The sequence below is a fragment of the Heterodontus francisci genome, chromosome 1, assembly GCF_036365525.1.
Source record: "Heterodontus francisci isolate sHetFra1 chromosome 1, sHetFra1.hap1, whole genome shotgun sequence".
Lineage (NCBI taxonomy): Eukaryota > Metazoa > Chordata > Chondrichthyes > Heterodontiformes > Heterodontidae > Heterodontus > Heterodontus francisci.
The window spans coordinates 46,575,909-46,597,007 of NC_090371.1; the positions used below are offsets into that span (position 1 = coordinate 46,575,909).

At 43.8% G+C, this 21,099-nt stretch overlaps 2 protein-coding genes across 5 annotated transcripts in view; both read right to left on the minus strand.

Annotated features, from left to right (window-relative positions):
- Window positions 1-3,249, minus strand: part of hdhd2 (haloacid dehalogenase-like hydrolase domain containing 2) — a 49,114-nt gene extending 45,865 nt beyond the window's left edge. For 3 of the 4 annotated variants that reach the window (XM_068030202.1, XM_068030183.1, XM_068030193.1), the window contains exon 1: window positions 3,014-3,249. The gene's annotated coding sequence lies outside the window, so the exon portion shown is untranslated. The remainder of the gene's footprint in view (window positions 1-3,013) is intronic. The other variant, XM_068030174.1, reaches the window with a different exon arrangement.
- A 9,626-nt stretch (window positions 3,250-12,875) lies between these two features.
- On the minus strand, window positions 12,876-19,954 carry ier3ip1 (immediate early response 3 interacting protein 1). The gene is made up of 3 exons (XM_068030227.1): window positions 19,814-19,954; window positions 13,904-14,005; window positions 12,876-13,176 (listed from the first exon to the last, which is right to left on the minus strand). Exons 1-3 carry the CDS (start codon window positions 19,902-19,904, stop codon window positions 13,121-13,123), a joined length of 249 nt encoding a protein of 82 aa, XP_067886328.1. The 5' UTR covers window positions 19,905-19,954; the 3' UTR covers window positions 12,876-13,120.
- Between the last annotated feature and the right edge of the window lie 1,145 nt (window positions 19,955-21,099).

Consider the following 21,099-nt stretch of genomic DNA (forward strand, 5'->3'; position numbering starts at 1 on the left):
TGGGAACACATCTACTCAAAAATTCACAACCAGGTAAAGTTTCTGTTTGTTCGCAATGGACTGAACACCTCACTTAACCAAGTGTAGAGATCTTAAGTACGGGTTGGGAAGAACTAAAGCTTAGGCATACCTACTTTTGAACAGAGCACTGGTGAAGATTAACAAACTAAAACCCAGCAGCCTACCAAAACAAAGCCTCTCACTGCTTCTCCAACCAGGAGCATCCACTAATTAGAGCTTCAGGGTTCTCTGGAACTGAGTGGGAAGAATCCAGTTCTCAATGACATGTCTAGTCCTCCAGGTTCCATTAATGAACCAAGCTAGCTAGTCAATAATCAACTGTACCTTGATTGACTGCAGACCTTCTGGTTCAGGTATCAGATTACAGAGTCTGCCATAGGGTTGACTTGGTCCTGATCTTCCATTGCCCAGAAAATCATCCTGAAGCCATCTTGGCCCTAAAGCACCTCCATTAAAGGAGGATAGCAATTTAGTTGGTTAAGAGACAGTGGACAAGCATTGGCTTAATCTCTCACTTGCATATCAAGTTATCAGGATCTCCTCAGAAGCAGCAGGATCAGCTGTACAATTCACCACAAAATGTATGAATGCATTTCCACTGCTTAAGTCCTCGATGAGCCTCAGTATTATTAAGAGTAAGAAATGTTGTGTGAAAATCAACGTAAAAAAGTAAGAGAGATTTGGTAGTAGACTTTTTCATTTCAAGATTCTACAATCAACAAAAGCAATCAAAAAGGCTAATGGAATGTTGGCCTTTATCTCAAGAGGGCTGGAATAAAAAAATGAGGAAGTGATTCTTCAGTTGTACAGATCCTTGGTCAGACTATTTGACGAACTGTGTTCAGTTTTGGGCACCAAAGCTCAAGAAAGATATATTGCTTTTGGAGGGTGGATGGTGCAGATTCACTGGATTGATACTAGGACTTAAAGGGTTAAATGACAAAGATAGGCTCCATAAGCTTAGCTTGCAATCCCTGGAGCATAGAAGTTGAGGGGTGATCTAATCAAGATATTTAAAGTGATGGGATTCAATAAGGTAGATTCAGAGAAACTATTTCCATTGGAGGAATCAAAAAAGGGGATACCATATTAAAATTAGAGCGTGGCCATTTAAGAGTGAAATCAGAAAGCACCTTTTTATATAAAGGGTAGTGGAAATGCGGAATGCCCTGTGGATCCTGGATCGATAGATTTTTGTTAGGTGAGGGATATAGAGCAAAGGTAAATGGATTTGAGGCACAGATCAGCCATTTTCTAACTGAATGGCCAGTCAGATTGAGGGGTTGAAGGTTCTACTCCTGTTCATATGTTCCCAGTGACACCAATGCGTTAGTTGGTAGGATGGTCCTGGCAAACAAAATGTCGAAAAATAACCAGAGGTGTTCTCGTAACCTCATCAAGGCTGTTATTTTGCAAGTAGGAGGGGTTGAGGCTGTGGTCTAGAAGTGCCAGCATACTAAATCATATGATCATAGCTCCACTCCCTTGTAATTAACAGGTCTTCAGGTGAACAACAATAAAGCACTAACTACTGTGGGCGGCACAGCGGTTAGCACCGCAGCCTCAGCTCCAGTTACTCGGGTTCGGTTCTGGGTACTGCCTGTGCGGAGTTTACAAGTTCTCCCTGTGACTGCGTGGGTTTCCGCCGGGTGCTCCGGTTTCCTCCCACAGCCAAAGACTTGCAGGTTGATTGGGCAATTTACAATGGCCAATTTACCTTAGTGTAGGTAGGAGAATTGAGGGAAGGTGGGGATGTGGTAGGAAATATGGGATTAATGTAGGATTAGTATAAATGGGTGGTTGATGGTCGGCACAGGCTCGGTGGGCCAAAGGGCCTGTTTCAGTGCTGTATCACTCTATGACTATAAAATTACATAAAAAGCAGAGATTTCCCATGCAACAAGTGCAGATTATTTCCTGATAGTAGTCCCATCATAAGCATGAATCTCTTTATTGCTAGGTCAGGAACTACAGACCTAACTAGAGAGAGGACAGCAGAAGCAACAAGAATAAGTACCAAAATATTTTTAGTAAATAATTCAATACATGGGGTATGTGAAGCTCCTATATTTCGCTGGTGTGGAAATAAAACTTATACTTGAACTAAACAATATTTTGTTTCTTGTTCTGATAGGATAATCAGACCCAAACAGTGTGTCACATAATTTGATGTATGGTTGCAAACTAGAAGAAAATACCTTGCAGAGTCTCTCACTAAATGAAATAATACGAAAGGACTAAAGAAGCCCATTCAGATGCTAGCAGCGGCACAGAACCAACTGTGAACTGATCCCTGATATTAGAAGGGTGGGCTATAACTTCATAAACTGGGCTATTTAGATCAGAGAAACCTCAGAAGGGACTTCTTAAAAGTAACACTCAGACATAAATGCTCAACAGAACAGAAAGTAAACCTAAAATCACATCTTGCCAAGTAACGCATTGGTGTCACAGAGGCTAATCAACATATGGAACAGGTTGCCAAGATAAAGCCAGAGGACAGAAAGTGGATGCTGTCATGGTAAAATTGCAGGGTTGGTATTTTATTTTTTATTAAATGCTCTTGATGGCCGGCACAGACACGATGGGCTGAAAGACCTGTTTGTGTTGTAGAACTCCGACTCTACTCCACGCCCTCCCCCCAAAAAACTGGTTAACAACTGGAACAAAATGTAAACATTAACTGCCTTTTAAACATCTTGTCATTGTAAACAATTTGGCTGTATCAATTCTCCCTTCGTGATTTTGAAAAAAATTCAGAGGTCACATTAGTCTGTTCTCTGTTCCAATGAACAACCTGCGTTTGCTTATTCTTTCCTCATAACCTAAAGTCGTGTTTTCCTAAATAAAAACATATAACTTTTAAAGAAACAACCACAGTCTCAGCTATTAAAATAAGATTCAATACAATCCTACTCCTGCTATTTCCCTGACATTGGCAGGTACAGTTGTACTTCCGGCTCTGTTACCCGCTCGCGCTCCCAGGACTCACCGCGTTCGCAGGGCAACCAGCAGTTACCAGGGCAACCGGCACCTTACTCCTCAATTACGGGGTCTTGGTGCTTTCGGCCCGTATATTCTATTGTCATTATCACCTCATTTCCTTCCTTTTTAACTGTTTAAATTATGTTGATTTTTTTTAAATTTTAACTTTTTTTTATCGTGTGACAGACTCCTTTCTCAATAACCGTCCACGTCCACTGCCCGGGGAGGAGTCAGAAGAATCGTGGAGTTGAAGCAAATTCAAGATGAGCCCGTCCTGGAAAGGAGTGACCTCCAACGTGCACCAAGAGGACTCGCATATTTTTGCCAGCTGCATAGTGTTCAGAGGTAGTCTTTCACTTTCAATCATTGATATCCTCCTCCTGAGGTCCCCACCATCAGATGCCAGTCTTCAGCCAATTCGATTCGCACCACGTGATATCAAGAACTGGCTCTGCATTGGATACATCAACATACAATGGTTACAGCACAGGAAGAGGTCAGTTGGCCTGTCATGGTCTATGCTGGCTCTCTTCAAGAATAACTCACCTAATCCTACATTTTGGATTGGGGGAGAGCGAATTTTAGTAAAATAAGGCAGGATCTGGCCTAGACTGGAAAGAGTTACTTGTCGGGAAATCTACAGAAGAGCAGTGGGCGGCATTCAAAAAGGAAATGGAGAGGGTACAGGCCCAATATGTTCCCTCTAGGGTAATAGGTAGGAGCAACAAGCCCAGAGAACCATGGATGACCAGAAACATTCAGGGTACGATGAGAAGGAAAAGAGAGGCTTTTAACAAATACAAGGAGAGCAAATCGACGGAAGTATTAGTGGAGTACAGAAAGTGTAGGATGGAGCTTAAGAAAGCAATTAGGAGAGCAAAGCGGGGATATGAGAAATCTCTGGCTGGTAAAAGTAGGGAAAATCCCAAGATATTCTCTAAGTATATCAATGGGAAGAGGATAACCAGGGAAAGAGTAGGACCTATTAGGGACCAAGGGGGAAATCTGTGGGTGGAGCCAGAGGACATTGGTAGGGTGTTGAACGAATACTTCACATCTGTCTTCACCCAAGAGATTGAGGATATAGATATGGAACTCAGAGAGAGAGACTGTGAGGTTCTTGAGCAAAGTGTCAGAGGGAGTGACAAGGTATTGGAGGTTTTGGCAGGCTTAAACGTGGACAAATCTCCAGGTCCAGACGATTTGTGTCCCAGGATGCTGTGGGAGGCGAGGGTGGAGATTGCAGGGGCTCTGACCTGAATTTTTAATTCCTCTCTGGCCACGGGGGAGGTGCCAGAGGACTGGAGAACAGCTAATGTGGTCCCACTATTTAAGAAAGGTTGTGGAGATAAGCCAGGGAACTACAGACCAGTGAGTCTCATGTCAGTGGTAGGGAAACTATTGGAGAAAATTCTGAAGGAGAGAATCTATCTCCACTTGGAGAGGCAAAATTTGATTAGGAATAGTCAGCATGGCTTTGTCAGAGGGAGGTCATGCCTAACAAATTTGATTGAATTTTTTGAGCATGTGACCAGGTGTGTGGATAAGGGTAGTGCAGTTGATGTAGTTTACATGGATTTCAGCAAAGCCATTGACAAGGTCCCACATGGGAGACTTATCAAGAAAGCAAATGCACATGGGATACAGGGTAACTTGATAAGGTGGATTCAAAATTGGCTTAGCTGTAGGATACAGAGAGTGATGACAGACGCCTGTTTTAATGACTGGAAGCCAGTGTCCAGTGGCGTACCACAGGGATCTGTGCTGGGTCCCCTATTGTTTGTCATTTATATAAACGACATAGATGACTATGTGGGGGGTAGGATCAGTAAGTTTGCGGATGACACAAAGATTGGCCGAGTGGTTAACAGTGTGGTTGAGTGTCTTGGGTTACAGGAAGATATAGACGGGATGGTCAAATGGGCAGAAAAGTGGCAGATGGAATTTAACCTGAAAAGTGTGAGGTGATACACTTTGGAAGGAGTAATGTGATACGGAAGTATTCAATGAATGGCCTGTCACTGGGAAGTTCCGAGGAACAAAGATACCTTGGCATGTTTGTCCATAGATCTCTGAAGGCAGAAGGGCAGGTTAATAGGGTGGTGAAAAAGGCATATGGGACACTTGCCTTTATTAATCGAGGCATAGATTACAAAAGCAGGGAGGTCATGTTGGAGTTGTATAGAACTTTGGTAAGGCCACAGCTGGAGTACTGTGTGCAATTCTGGTCGCCACATTATAGGAAGGATGTGATTGCACTGGAGGGGGTGCAGAGGCGATTCGCCAGGATGTTGCCTGGGATGGCACATTTAAGCTATGAAGAGAGGCTTGGGTTGTTTTCGCTGGAGCAGAGAAGACAGGGGTCACCTGATCGAGGTGTACAAGATTATGAGGGCATGGACAGGGTGGATAGGGAGCAGCTGTTCCCCTTAGTTGAAGGATCAGTTACGATGGGACACGTTTAAGGTGAGGGGCAGGAGGTTTAAGGGGGATTTGAGGAAGAACCTTTTTACCCAGAGGGTGGTGACGGTCTGGAATGCACTGCCTGGGAGGGTGGTATAGGCGGGTTGCCTCACATCCTTTAAAAAGTACCTGGATGAGCACTTGGCACGTCATAACATTCAAGGCTATGGGCCAAGTGCTGGCAAATGGGATTAGGTAGACAGGTCAGGTGTCTTTAATGCATCGGTGCAGACTCGATGGGCCGAAGGGCCTCTTCTGCACTGTATTATTCTGTGATACTACCCCACTTGCATTTTTTTTTCTTTCTAGATAATTATCCAGTTCTCTTTTGAAGGCCTTGATTGAATCTGCCTCCACCACAATCTCAGGCAGTCCATTCTGGATCCTAATCACTCATTGCATAAAAAAGTTTTTTCTCATGTTTTTTGTCAATTACCTTAAACCGGTGTCCTCTGGTTCTGGATCCATCAGCCAGTGGGACCAGTTTCTCCCCAACTACTCTGTCCAGACCCCTCATGATTTTGAACACCTTTATCAAATCTCCTCTTAATCCTCTCCAAGAAGAACAGAGCCAGTTTCTCAAACCTGTCCATGTAACTGAAGTTCCTCATCCTGGGAACCATTCTTGTGAATCTTTTCTGCACTCTCTCTAATGCCTTAACATCCTTCCAAAATTGTGTGGCCCAGAACTGGACACAATACTCCAGTTGAGGCCAAACCAGTGTTTTATACAGGTTTATCATAATTTCTTTGTTTTTGTACTCTATGCCGCTGTTTATTAAGCCCAAGATCCCATATGCTTTTTATCCCAGCTCTAGTACTGAAGACTTGTGCTCAAGGACCAGCTGTGCCTCGAACCAAGCTGTTCCAGTACAGCTACAACACAGGCATCTACCTGGCAATGTGGAAAACTGTCCAGGTATGTCCTGTCCGCAGAAAAAAAGACAAATTCAACATGGCCAATTGCCGGCCCATCAGTCTACTCTGAATCATCCGCAAATTTATGGATGATGTAATTTACAGTGCTATCAAGCGGCCACTCGGCTCGAGACCTCAATCCAAACATGAACAAAAGAGCTGAATTTCAGAAGTCAGGTGAGAGTGATTGCCCTTGGAATCAAGGCAGCATTTGACCTGAGAGTCGCATCAAGGAGCCCTCCCAAAATTGAAGTCAATGGGGATTAGGGGGGGAAAACTCTCCACATGTTGGAGTCATACCTAGCACAAAGGAAGATGTTATGGTTGTTGCAGGCCAATCATCTCAGCCCCAGGACATCACTGCAGGAGTTTCTCAGGGTAATGTCCTAGGCCCAAACATCTTCAGCTGCTTCATTAATGACATTCCCTCCGTCATAAGATCTGAAGTGGGTATGTTTGCTGATGATTGCACAATGTTCAACACCATTCGCAACTCCTCCGATCCTGAAGCAACCCATACCTGCATGCAGCAAGACCTGGACAACATTAAAGCTTTAGGCTGATAAATGGTTAAGTAACATTCATGCCACACAAGTGCCAGATGCAACCAAGAGCGAATCTAACCGTCTCCCCTTGACATTTAATGGCATTACCACTGAATTTCCCACCGACAACATTCTGGGATTTACCATTGACCAGAAACTTAACTGGGCCAGATATATAAATACTGTGACAAGAAGAGAAGGTCAGAGGTTGGCAATTCTGCGGCGAGTAACCCACCTCCTGAGTCCCAAAACCTGTCCACCACCTACCAGGCATAAATCAGGATTGTGGGAATACCCTCCAAAAACCTGGAATTCCCTTCCTAACTGCACTGTGGGTGTATCTACACCGCATGGACTGCAGTAGTTCAAGAAGGCAGCTCACCACCACCTTCTCAAGGGCAATTAGAGATGGGGAAACAAACGCTGGTCTTGCCAGCAATGCTCACATTAAAGGCCTGCTTGGGTCTGCAAATGAAACCTGATCCGAGCCCGACTCGGCTGAGTCCTTTGACTTTTTCCCACGCCCGACCTGACCCGACCACCAGAACATAATCAACTTTATCGAAGAGGTTGTGCTCTACCTTGGATGGAATCGCTCACTGCAGACTAGTGCGGAGTCCAAATGCACATTTCCCACCTTTAAGTCCTGGCTGCCACGGTGTCCGACCCCACCCCAAATGCCGAACCCTGAAGAGCGACCCGACCCACGTCGTCAGGCCTGGTCAGGTAGCCATACTCTAGCTCACATCCCATGAACGAATTTTTAAACAACTTAAGTGTGGTTTATTTTCATGTATGTACCTCCCTAAGGAGTGCCACTCAGTCTCATTCATTTTGATCATTAACTTCACTCCCAGCATTTCACTGAATTTTGCTGGATCTGTGAGAAAGCTATTTAGTCTCATTTCCTCTCCCTTTCAATATTTTTTCTCCAAAATGTATCCATTTCCCTTTTAAAAGGTATTATGGATTCTGCTTCCACCACTGTCTTTGGGAGGGCATTCCACATCCTAACAACTCTATGTTTAAAAAAAAAACTCTTCCAAGCCCTCCCTTGATTCTTTTGATGATCTTAAATTTATTGTAACTACTTAGACTCACTGATCAGTCGAAATAGTTGCCAATAGTTACTTGAAAGTTACCTTAAGGTCAAAAATGTTATTGTTGTCATCTGATATAAGATGGTTTTTATTTGTTTTTTTTAATTCATTCAGGGATGTGGACATCACTGGCTAGGACAGCATTTATTGCCCATCCCTAATTGCCCTTGAGAAGGTGGTGGTGAGCTGCCTTCTTGAACTGCTGCAGTCCATTTAGGGTAGGTGCACCCACAGTGCTGTTAGGAAGGGAGTTCCAGGATTTTGACCCAGCGACCGTGAGGGAACGGCGATATAGTTCCAAATCAGGATGGTGTGTGACTTCGAGGGGAACTTGCAGGTGGTGGTGTTCCCATGCATTTGCTGCCCTTGTCCTTCTAGTTGGTAGAGGTCGCGGGTTTGGAAGGTGCTGTCGAAGGAGCCTTGGTGCATTGCTGCAGTGTATCTTGTAGATGGTACACACTGCTGCCACTGTGCATCAGTGGTGGAGGGAGTGAATGTTTGTAGATGGGGTGCCAATCAAGCGGGCTGCTATGTCCTGGATGGTGTTGAGCTTCTTGACTGTCGTTGGAGCTGCACCCATCCAGGCAAGTGGAGAGTATTCCATCACACTCCTGACTTGTGCTTTGTAGATGGTGGACAGGCTTTGGGGAGTCAGGAGGTGAGTTACTCGCCTCAGGATTCCTAGCCTCTGACCTGCTCTTGTAGCCACGGTATTTATATGGCTACTCCAGTTCAGTTTCTGGTCAATGGTAGCTCCTACGATGTTGATAGTGCGGGATTCAGCAATGGTAATGCTGCTGAATGTCAAGGGGAGATGGTTAGATTCTCTCTTGTTGGAGATGGTCATTGCCTGGCACTTGTGATGTGGCGCGAATGTTACTTGCCACTTATCAGCCCAAGCCTGGATATTGTCCAGGTCTTGCTGCATTTCTACACGGACTGCTTCAGTATCTGAGGAGTCACGAATGGTGCTGAACATTGTGCAATCATCAGCGAACATCCCCGCTACTGACCTTATGATTGAAGGAAGGTCATTGATGAAGCAGCTGAAGATGGTTGGGCCTAGGACACTACCCTGAGGAACTCCTGCAGTGATGTCCTGGAGCTCAGATGATTGACCTCCAACAACCACAACATTCTTTCTTTGCGCTAGGTATGACTCCAGCCAGTGGAGGGTTTTCCCCCTGATTCCCATTGACATCAGTTTTGCCAGAGCTCCTTGATGCCATACTCGGTCAAAAGCTGCCTTGATGTCAAGGGCAGTCACTCTCACCTCTTGAGTTCAGCTCTTTTGTCCACGTTTGAACCAAGGCTGTAATGAGGTCAGGAGCTGAGTGGCCCTGGCAGAACCCAAACTGAGCGTCACTGAGCAGGTTATTGCTAAGCAAGTGCCGCTTGATGGCACTGTTGATGACACCTTCCATCACTTTACTGATGATTGAGAGTAGGCTGATGGGGCGGTAATTGGCCGGGTTGGACTTGTCCTGCTTTTTGTTTACAGGACATACCTGGGCAATTTTCCACATTGCAGGGTAGATGCCAGTGTTGTAGCTGTACTGGAACAGCTTGGCTAGGGGCACGGCCAGTTCTGGAGCACAGGTCTTCAGTACTATTGCCGGAATATTGTCAAGGCCCATAGCTTTTGCAGTATCCAGTGCCTTCAGTCGTTTCTTGATATCACGCGGAGTGAATCGTATTGGCTGAAGTCTGGCATCTGTGATGCTGGGGACTTCAGGAGGGGGCCGAGATGGATCAGCAACTCGGCACTTCTGGCTGAAGATTGTTGCAAATGCTTCAGCGTTATCTTTCGCACTGATGTGGTGGGCTCCCCCATCAGTGAGGATGGGGATATTTGTGGAGCCACCTCCTCCAGTTAGTTGTTTAATTGTCCACCACCATTCACGGCTGGATGTGGCAGGACTGCAGAGCTTAGATCTGATCCGTTGGTTATGGGATCGCTTAGCTCTGTCTATCACATGCTGCTTACGCAATTTGGCACACAGATAGTCCTGTGTTGTAGCTTCACCAGGTTGACACCTCATTTTGAAGTGTGCCTGGTGCTGCTCCTGGCATGCCCTCCTGCACTCTTCATTGAACCAGGGTTGGTCTCCTGGCTTGATGGTAATGTTAGAGTGGGGGATATGCCGGGCCATGAGGTTACAGATTGTGGTTGAGTACAATTCTGCTGCTGCTGATGGCCCACAGCGCCTCATGGATGCCCAGTTTTGCATTGCTAGATCTGTTCGAAATCTACCCCATTTAGCACAGTGGTAGTGCCACATAACACGATGGACGGTATCCTCAATGTGAAGGCAGGACTTCGTCTCCACAAGGAGTGTGCGGTGGTCACTCTTACCAATACTGTCATGGACAGAAGCATCTGCGGCAGGCAGATTGGTGAGGACGAGGTCAAGTATGTTTTTCCCCTCGTGTTGGTTCCCTCACCACCTGCCGCAGACCCAGTCTAGCAGCTATGTCCTTTAGGACGTGGCCAGCTCGGTCAGTAGCGGTGCTACCGAGCCATTCTTGGTGATGGACATTGAAGTCCCCCACCCAGAGTACATTTTGTGCCCTTGCCACCCTCAGTGTTTCCTCCAAGTGGTCTTCAACATGGAGGAGTACTGAGTCATCAGCTGAGGGAGGGCGGTAGGTGGCAATCAGTAGGAGGTTACCTTGCCCATGTTTGACCTGATGCCATGAGACTTCATGGGGTCCAGAGTCGATGTTGAGGACTCCCAGGGCAACTCCCTCCCCACTGTATACCACTGTGCCACCACCTCTGGTGGGTCTGCCCTGCCGGTGGGACAGGACATACCCGGGGATGGTGATGGCAGTGTCTGGGACATTGTCTGTAAGGTATGATTCCGTTGAGTATGACTATGTCAGGCTGTTGCTTGACTAGTCTGTGGGACAGCTCTCCCAACTTTGGCACAAGCCCCCAGATGTTAGTAAGGAGGACTTTGCAGGGTCGACAGGGCTGGGTTTGGCATTGTCGTTTCCAGTGCCTCGGTCGATGCCGGGTGGTCCGTCCAGTTTCATTTCTTTTTATTGACTCCATAGCGGTTCGGTACAACTGAGTGGCTTGCTAGGCCATTTCAGAGGGCATGTAAGAGTTACCCACATCGCTGTGGGTCTGGAGTCACATGTAGGCCAGACCAGGCAAGGACAGCAGATTTCCTTCCCTAAAGGACATTAGTAAACCAGATGGGTTTTCACAACAATCGACAATGGTTTCATGGCCATCATTAGACTAGCTTTTAATTCCAGATTTATTAATTAAATTCAAATTCCACCTTCTGCTGTGGTGGGATTCAAACCCATGTCTCCAGAGAAATACCCTGAGTCTCCGGGTTACTGGTCCAGTGATAATACCACAATGCCACTGCTTACCCTCAATAATTTGATAATTATTTTATTGAAACTACATTTGTAAGAGGACAGAAAAAGTCAGTATTTTTTGGGTGTGCAGCAAGTAAAGGCGGGATTTTCTCCAGAATTTCTGATTATTGTTGCGGATCTAAAAATCCCATCTTCCACATTGCCAAGGAAAAAAACAGTGCTTGTTGTTACCCATGGTCTGCCACCTGCATAACATTCTACCTCTGTAGTCTTCAGTACTGCCAATTCCTAGAAGTTCCATCTGCACACTTGCCCAGTAAAGCTCCTCACTGTGGATAATTTTAAAATATGAAAATTCATTATTAACTCTATGAGGGTGTCTAACAACAACTTGTATTTATATAGCACTTTTAACCTAGTAAATCATAAGGCACTTTACAGAAGCATTACCAAACAAAATTGACACCAAGTCACAAAAGGAGAAATTAGGGCAGATAACAAAAAGCTTGGTCAAAGAGCTAAGTATTAACGAGTGTCTTAAAGGAAGAAAGGGAGATAAGAGAGGCGAAGAGTTTAGGGCCTTAGCAGCTGAAGGCACAGCCACCAATGCTGGCGCAATTAAAATCAAGAATGCACAAAAGACCAGAATTACAGGAGCACAGATATCTTGGAGGGTTGTGGGTTGGAGCGGTTTACAGAGATAGGAAGGAGAAAATCAATGAGAGATGTGAAAATAGAGATGAAAATTTTAAAATCAAGGCATTGTTTAACTAGGAGCCAAAGTAGGTCAGTGAGCACAGGGGTGATGGGTGAACAGGACTTGGTGCGAGAGCAGAGTTTAGGATGACCTTTTACAGAAGATAGAAGGTGTGGGTTGAATATGCAAGTCTAGAGGTAACAAAGACATGGAGAGTGTTTCAGGAGCAGATGAGCTGAGGCATGGGCTGAGATACACAATGTTACGGAGGTGGAACCATGTGGTCTTAGTGATGATGCAGATATGTTGGTTAGATGATCATTGCGGGGTCAAATATAACACTGTCATGGACAGTCTGGTTCAGCCTCAGACAGTTGCCAGAGGGAGGGATGGAGTCAGTGGATAGGAAACAGAGTTTGTGGCATGAACCAAAGACAATGGCTTTGGTCTTCCCAATATTTAACTGAAGGAAATTTTTGTTCATCTAGCACTGGACGTCAGACAAGCTGATAATTTAAGAGACAGTGGAGCAATCGACGATTTATCATTCTGAAGTCACAGGGAGGAAGACACCAGTTTCCATTCCTGGACTGTGCTGGGTTTAGACTGTGTGCTACCCTCTATGTATCCAAATCCAGCCCACAAGATACCCTACAATCATCAGACTCCATCCTGTGCACTTTTCCTCAACATATCCAACTCTGGCCTGGACATTGCACCCTCTGTAAGAGACTGACTTGTCTCCTCTATATTACTCAAACTAACATGTGACACACTGAAATAAGTCAGAAAAAGCACAGAACAGTCTAACTGCAAATTTCCATAGTTTAATTGGAACAGGTCACTGAAAAGTTCAAATCATTTTTTGCATTGATCCTTTTTTAATTCTTTTTATGTCCACAAAACACAAATATGTAATGCCATGAGTTTGCTCGTATTATGGGAGATCATGGAGTTAAACAGCAAAATATGTTGCAAATCTCCACTTGTGTAGAAAACCCTGCCTTATCCCATCACCGTAGAGGATAGTGTTGATGCCCTTTTTCAATTCTTCATCCGAAAAGTAACAAAAGTACAATTGTTATGGAGTTTAGTACCATCAACGGCACTAGAAAGGAGAAAAAAAGGGAAAGGTCAGTTATTTTCTTATTGATCACAGTGGCCATATTATAACAAACTCAATAACTTACTGATGGCACAGTTGACAAATGCATTGCACGGTACATAAATAAGTCAGGCAGGTCCCAGATTCTCTAACTGGTTTGTATTGAATTAGTGGATTGCAGCCGAGGCAACAGTGGGTGAGGGTGGTGCCATAATTGACCTCAGAACACCTGGACTTCCAAAAAAAGGGGGGGGAAAATCAGCCAGGGCTCCTGCTCCTTATATAGTGACTCCTGCTAGAAATAGGACATTAGAAGAGAATAGGATCAGGTTCAGCTGCGATGGGCCGTAGTTTAACAGCCTGGTCCCACATGGCGCAATCTTGTTGAGTACTTGGCGACTATGGAGTTGTGCCCGTCACAGATTCAATCCCTTCAGGAGATGGGAGGGGAAGAAGCTGGGGAACAATACAAGGTGGAATACACCATGGGTAAACAGCAATGATTCTCCACTTCCCAAATTTTAGAGTGGTAGAAAAGATGTGTACAAGTGATCAAGCAGTACCCTACATTTCCCGTGATCAGTAAGACATTGTGATCCACAAGTTTGAAACTTGGTGGCTATAATTAAAAATTCAAGCAACCAAAATGAATGTACAAAATAACAGGAAGGTAGAGTTCAAAGTCTCTGCAGACTAAGTATGATAAAGATAACAGATCTGTAAAACTTACGTCTCATCACCATTCGTACGGATCGGATTAGATTTACAAGCTGCGATTTAATCCCTGGCTCTTCTCCAAAGCCACCAACGCTCTGGTCTGTCCCCCAGCCGACTACAAAGACATTGTCAAATGAAATTTAGTTATAAAAGGTAAACGTAAAAATATATGTCACTTTACTTGTTTGGCAGTTTATCACTCTGAAGCTTAATTATAAATAAGGATATAGCTTTATCATGGCCTTAATATGGAGTTTTGTTTTTAATGATCAGACCTTTTTATTTTCATTTAAAAGACAGAAGTCTACTCATCTCTGGGCCGGTTTCTTATTGAATAATCACTGTTGCTCATTACAAAAATACTAAAAAAGGTACCTAGAGCTGACACCAGCACCCGGCCAAGCCTACCCCATCATTCAGCAGGCCATCTGGTGCATCCCTTAGGCAAACACACTCGAGACAAAATAAGTTACATAGGAACAGGAGTAGACCATTTAGCCGCTTGAGCCTATTCCACCATTCAATGAGATCATGGCTGATCTGCGACCTAATTTTAGATACCTACCTTTGCCTATATCCCTTAATACATTTGGATAACCAAATTAAGAAGTAGAACCTCAAAATCTCTGGCTTATTACCTGAGCCACATGCCAATTGGCATAGGGCAAATAAGATTAGAGAAATGAATGCATGGCTCAAAGACTGGTGCGGTAGAAGTGGGTTCCGGTTTGTGGGGCACCGGCACCAGTACTGGGGAAAGTGAGGGCTGTACCTTTGGGACGGTCTACACCTGAAATGTGCTGGGGCTGGTGTTCTAGTGAGTCATATAAATAGGGAAGTAGAGAGGGTTTTAAACTAAATAGTGGGGGCAAGGGATCAAATTTGGGAAGATGTGGTAAATCAAAGAGTAGAGACAAGGCAAGAGAGAAAGCTACTAATATGGGGAATTATAAACAGACCGTGACAGGAAGGGATAGAGTATACGAATCTAAGAGTAAATCAGCAGTCAAGTCTAGAAGGTAAAAAAATAATAAAAGGACAAAACTAAAAGCTCTGAATCTGAATGCATGTAGCATTCAAAACAAAACAGATGAACGGATAGCGCAAATAGAAATAAATAAGTATGATCTGATAGACATTACAGAGACATAACTGCAGGATGACATAGATTTGGACCTGAATATTGAAGGGCGCATGACGTTTAGGAAGGACAGAAAGCTAGGAAAAGGTGCAGGGGTGGCTCCGTTAATTAATGATGCTATTAGCGCAATAGAGAGGGATGACCCAAGTTCAGGAAACCAGGATGTAGAAGCAGTTTGGGTCGAGATGAGAAATGATAAAGGTAAGAAGTCACTCGTGGGAGTGATGTACAGGCTCCCGAACAGTAACCACATGGTAGGACAGAATATAAAGTAAGAAATAATGGGAGTTTGTCAGAAAGATACAGTGATAATCATGGGGGATTACATATAGACTGGAAGAATCAGATGGGCAAAGGTAGCCTTGATGAAGAGTTCATAGAATGTTTACGGGTTAGTTTCTGAGAACAGAAGCCAACCAGAGAGCAGGCTATGCTAGGCCTGGTATTGTGCAACAAGATAGGCCTCCTGGAAATAGCGAATGTAACTCCGTTATTAAAAAGGGAGACAGAAAGCAGGAAACTACAGGCCAGTTGGATTGATGACCTCATAGTGAAGGCACCTCTAGGTAGCAGCGATCATAATATGATTGAATTTTACATTCAGTTTGAGGGAGAGAAGAATGGGTCCAAGACTAGTATTTTAAACTTAAACAAGGGCAATTATAAGGGCATGAAAGTGAACTGGCAAATCAGGTTAAGGGATAGGTCAATAGTGGCAGACATTTAAGGGGATATTTCAGAATACACAGTATAGATACATTCCAAAGAAAAATTACAAGGGGAGGGCCCACCATCCGTGGTTAACTAAAAAAGTTAAAGATAGTATCAAACTTAAAGAAAATGCATATAATTGCACAAAGCTGGGTGACAGGTCAGAAGATTGGACAGAATATAAAAAAAACAGCAAAGAATGACTAAAAGATTGATAAGGAGGGAAAAATTAGAGTCCAAGAGAAAGCTAGATAGAAATATAAAAACAGATGGTAAGAGTGTCTTTAGATATTTAAAGAAGGAAAGGTTTAATAAAGTGAGCGTTAGTCCTATAGAAAGTGAGTCTGGGGAATTAAGGGAAAATAAGGAGCTGGCAGATGAATTGAACAGGTATTTTGCATCAGTCTTCACTACAGAGGATATAAGTAACATCCCAGAAATAGCTGTAAATCAGCAAATGGAACGGAGGGAGGAACTCAAGAAAATTACAATCACCAGGGAAGTGGTACGGAGCAAATTGTTGGAGTTGCAGGCTGACAGGTCCCTGGGTCCTGATGGACTTCATCCTAGAAAAAGTGGCTAGTGAGATAGTTGTTGCATTGGTTTTAACTTTCCAAAATTCCCTAGATTCGGGGAAGGTTCCATTGGATTGGAAATAGAAAATGTAACTCCTTTATTCAAAAAGGGAGACAGAAAGCAGGAAACTACAGGCTAGTTAGCTTAACATCTGTCTTCGGGAAAATGTTAGAAGCTATTATTAATGACGTTATAGAAGGGCACCTAGAAAAATACAAGGTAATTTTTGGGCCTGTCATGATGTTTTAATGATCTTTGTACACCTACCCCCAAGTCTTTTGGGACCTCCACCATTTCTAGCGTTTCACCATTTAGAAAGTATCCCGTTGTGTCCTTTTACCACAGTTTTACCCATTTACTTAATGTCTTTGTAATTTCATGCTTCCATCTGCACTGCTTACAATACTGCCTATCTTTGTGTCAACGGCAAATTTGAAATTGTGATTTTCTATCCCATCACTGGAGTCGTTAATAAATACGGAGAATAGTCAAGGCCCCAACACATGTCCTTGCAGGACACTAGTCTCATCTGCCAATTAGAGTACCTGTCCATTATCCCTACTCTCTGTCTCCTTCCTTTCAGCCAATTTCCTAACCAGGTCAATAACTTCAGCTAACAGTGTCTTATGAGGGACTTTGTCAAAAGTCTTCTGAAAGTCCACATAAATAACATCCATGGATAGTTCCCTGTCCATGACTTTAGTCACCGCTTCAGAAAATTCAATCAGGATTGTCAGGCATGGCCAACCCTTTACAAATACATTTCTTGTTTTTGCTTTACAAATACAAGCTGGTTCGCTCTGATCAGCTGAAAATTTAAGATGTTGAGTCACTCTATCCTAATCTAGAGACTCTAGAAATTTTCTGATGTCACGTTAGGTTAACTGGTCTAAAATTCCCTGGTTTCCCCCTCTCACCTTTCTTAAATAGCAGTGATATGTGCAATTTTACAATCTAAAGGAACAGTTCCCAAATCGGGACAACTTTGGAATATAGTTAGGGCATCTGCAATGTTCTCACCTACTTCATTTAAAATCCTGGAATGCAAACCACCTGATTCCTGGGGATTTGTCACTCGTTAATGCCATTATTTTCATCATTACTATGATTTTCCTTGCATTAATTTTGGTGATTCACTGATGCAAAGTAATTATTCAACACATCAGCCATTTCCTTATTTTCATTCGTATTACTGTGATCAGTTTTCAAGGAGTCCACACTGCTCTTGACCACCCTCTTACCCTAACAATTGTAAAAATTGTGTTGATCTTGATTTCCCTTGCAAGTTTCTTTTCATACTCCCTTTTTGTAGCTTTACTATCTGTTTTGTCACCCTCTGCTGTTCTTTGTGTTTTCCATTCGCCAGGAGGGTGTGTGCTATTTTTTGCATTTTGGTATGCCTTTTAAAAATTTTTTATGTTGTCCCTTACCTCTTTAGGTGTCCACGGCTGTTTTTTTTTGGCAAGTAGAGCTCTTGCCCCTTAGGGGTACAAACTGGTTATCACATTAAATTCTTTTTTGAACATTTTCCACTGATCCTCTGTCATTTTACCGATCAACAGATTTGCCCAGTTTACTGTGGACATTCTCTTTTTCATCACATTGAACTCAGTCTTACATAAATCTAGAATCTTAATAGTTGTTATGCATTTCTCCCTTTCAAACTAGATTGAACTCGCTCATATTATGATCGCTATTAAACAGATGTTTACACACCATTAGGCTGTTAACGAAATCTGGCTCATTACTAAATCTAATATGGCCTGTCCCTTGTTGGTTTAGGACATATTGTTGCAGAAAACTAACCTGAACGCAGAAGAATTTCACAACCGTCCTGACATGAGGGATCTGGGTGTCCTCATATCAAACACAAAACGTTAGCATGCAGTTACAGCAAGTAATTAGGAAGACAAATGGGATATTAGCCTTTATTGCAAGGGGGGGATGGAGTACAAATGCAGGGAAGTTTTGCTACAACTGTACAGGGCATTGGTGAGACTACACCTAGAGTATAGTTTTGGTCCTTATTTAAGGAGGAATATACTTGCATTTCAAACAGCAGAACCAACGAATTTTCGGAGCTGATGGCGGACAAGCTAGAACCTCAAGGGATAACAGCTGCTTACACGCAGAGGATACTTAAAGAGGATTTGTCTTTCCTTTAAAGCACACAAGGAAAACAACATGAAACCACCTTGTACTTTTTCCCTAGTCATATTGCTCGTTTCTCATGGAAGTTAAAAAATGGGATAATCTTATGAGGAACTAAAAAGGAAAGTGCAGGACCGTGAGACGTGGCAAAATGAGCAGAGGACCTGCTCTTGGGCAGATCACCACTACATACCTGCATTGGAGACACTTAAGAGAAGGTTCACGAGGTTGATTTCTGGGATGATGGGGTTGTCTTATGAGAAAAGGTTGAGTAGCTTGGGCCTATACTCATTGGAGTTTAGAAGAATGAGGGATGATATTTTGAGGATGGTTGCAGAGTGTAACCCCTCACACCACTGAGGTGTAAATCTACTTTCCAATATAGGGTATTATGCAATTATATTTATATTTTATTTTATTTAGAGATACAGCAATGAAACAGGCCCTTCGGCCCACCGAGGCTGTGCTGACCAAGAACCACCCATTTATACTAACCCTACAGTAATCCCATATTCCCTATCACCGACCTATATTAGGGGCAATTTACAATGACCAATTTACCTATCACCTGCAAGTCTTTGGCGGTGGGAGGAAACCAGAGCACCCGGCGAAAACCCACGCAGTGACAGGGAGAACTTGCAAACTCCGCACAGGCAGTACCTATAATTGAACCTGGCACCACTGTGCCGCCCTCTTCTAGGCCTTTTCTACACAAAACTAATTTGAAAAGAATTCTTTACAATCACCAAAAAGTGAGAAACCTTTTCCTTCAAAACACATTCACTGGCTACACATCAAAAACAGCAATTATTCCGATCATTAACTGTAATCACAATCTATCCATCATAGGCGTTTCATAAACAAAGTGCAAAAGTTGAGCATTTGGTCAGAGTGGAAATTCAGTGCAGACGAAGGAGGTGATGGTTTTTCCTTTCAATACTTGTAGCGGTACATGTAAATTTGAGGCAGTAAGTGGTTGAGCATCCCTGATTTTAACCATTCCAAGACTGGCGGCCACACTTTCAGTTGTCTCGGCCCCAAGTTCTGGAATTTCCTCCCGACACCGCTCCCCCTCGTTTTCCTCCTTTAAGATAGTCTTTAAAAACTTCCCTCTAGGACCAAGCTTTTGCTCATCTGACCCAATAGCTCCTTATGCTGCACCGTGTGATATTTTGTTTTAAAATGGTGGCTTATTACGCTATATAAATACAAGTTGTCGTTCACTATGCAGTCCCTGCCTGCGGCATCCCTTTAACAACCGTCCCCTTTAAGAAGCCGGTTCTCAGTTTTACCGGTAAAAGTGTGTGTGTTCTTTTTTGTCGGTTGCTAGAGTCGGTCACTCACTCTTGTTGAGGAAACGTTCCTCATGCAGCACGGCGACGGCATTGACACACAGCAGCGCAGCCTGGAGCAGTGAATATAGGGTGAAGGCCATGCCGGCAGCACAGCCCTGACAGGAAAAACGGCGACCCGCACGGCCCAGTAAACACTGGCAGCAACGCCAAATTCAAAATACAGCAACGCCGGAAGCATGGACTACACAGGCCAACCAGGATCTCTCCAACACATCATCAGGTTACAGAAACTCACTAGGGACAAACCCTAGGCAGAGAAACGCAAAATACAAATTATAGTCCGGGTAGAGCAAATCAGGGGCATAAAAAGTACAACCAGAAACAGAAGGAAGCATGCTTTTCGTTTTATTAATACTTCTGTCATTTAATCATCTGTTATCAACTGCATCACTTTACAGCTCATTTTTCTTGTATGCACGTTCCTCCTCTATTATTAGCTGTTCTGCGAGGGGCTGGATTTTGCAGTCAGCGGTGAAGTGATGGCACTCGCTGCTGATCTGGTTGAAATAAAGATTTAGCTATCTCTGTGTCGTGAATTTCCCCTTTACTAACAGCAGTTTGAATCTGGTGCCAAGTCAAAGGGATCTCCAGGCGTGCAGCAGCAGTGATGTCAATGGTGGTGTAGTGGTCATGTCACTGGACTAGTAATCCAGAGGCTAATTTCCTTTAGGGAAGGAAATCTGCCGTCCTTACCTGGTCTGGCCTACATGTGACTCCAGACCCACAGCAATGTGGTTGACTCTTAACTGCCCCCCCGAAATGCCCTAGAAAGGCACTCAGTTGTCAAGGGATGGGCAACAAATGCTCGCCTTGCCAGCGACACCTGCATTGCATGAAACAATAAAAATGCCTAGGCTAACACCCTTGGGACATGGGTTCAAATCCCACCACTGTAGCTGCTGGAATTTAAATTCAATTAATTAATAAAAATCTGGAATTGAAAGCTAGTCTCAGTAATGGTGCCATAACACTATCATTGATTGTTGCAAAAACCCAATTAGGGATGGGCAACAAATGCTGGTGTTGCCAGAGACACCCACATAGAAAATCATAGAATCATAGAAAGTTTAAGGCACAGAAAGAGGCCACTTGGCCCATCGTGTCTGTGCCGGCCAAAAAACGATCCACCTATTCTAATCCCACCTTCCAGCATTTGGTCCATTGCCCTGCAGATTATGGCACTTGAGTTGCATATCCAGACTCCTTTTGAAGGAGTTGAGGGTTTCTGCCTCAACTACCCTTTCAGGCAGTGATTTCCAGACTCCCACCACCCTC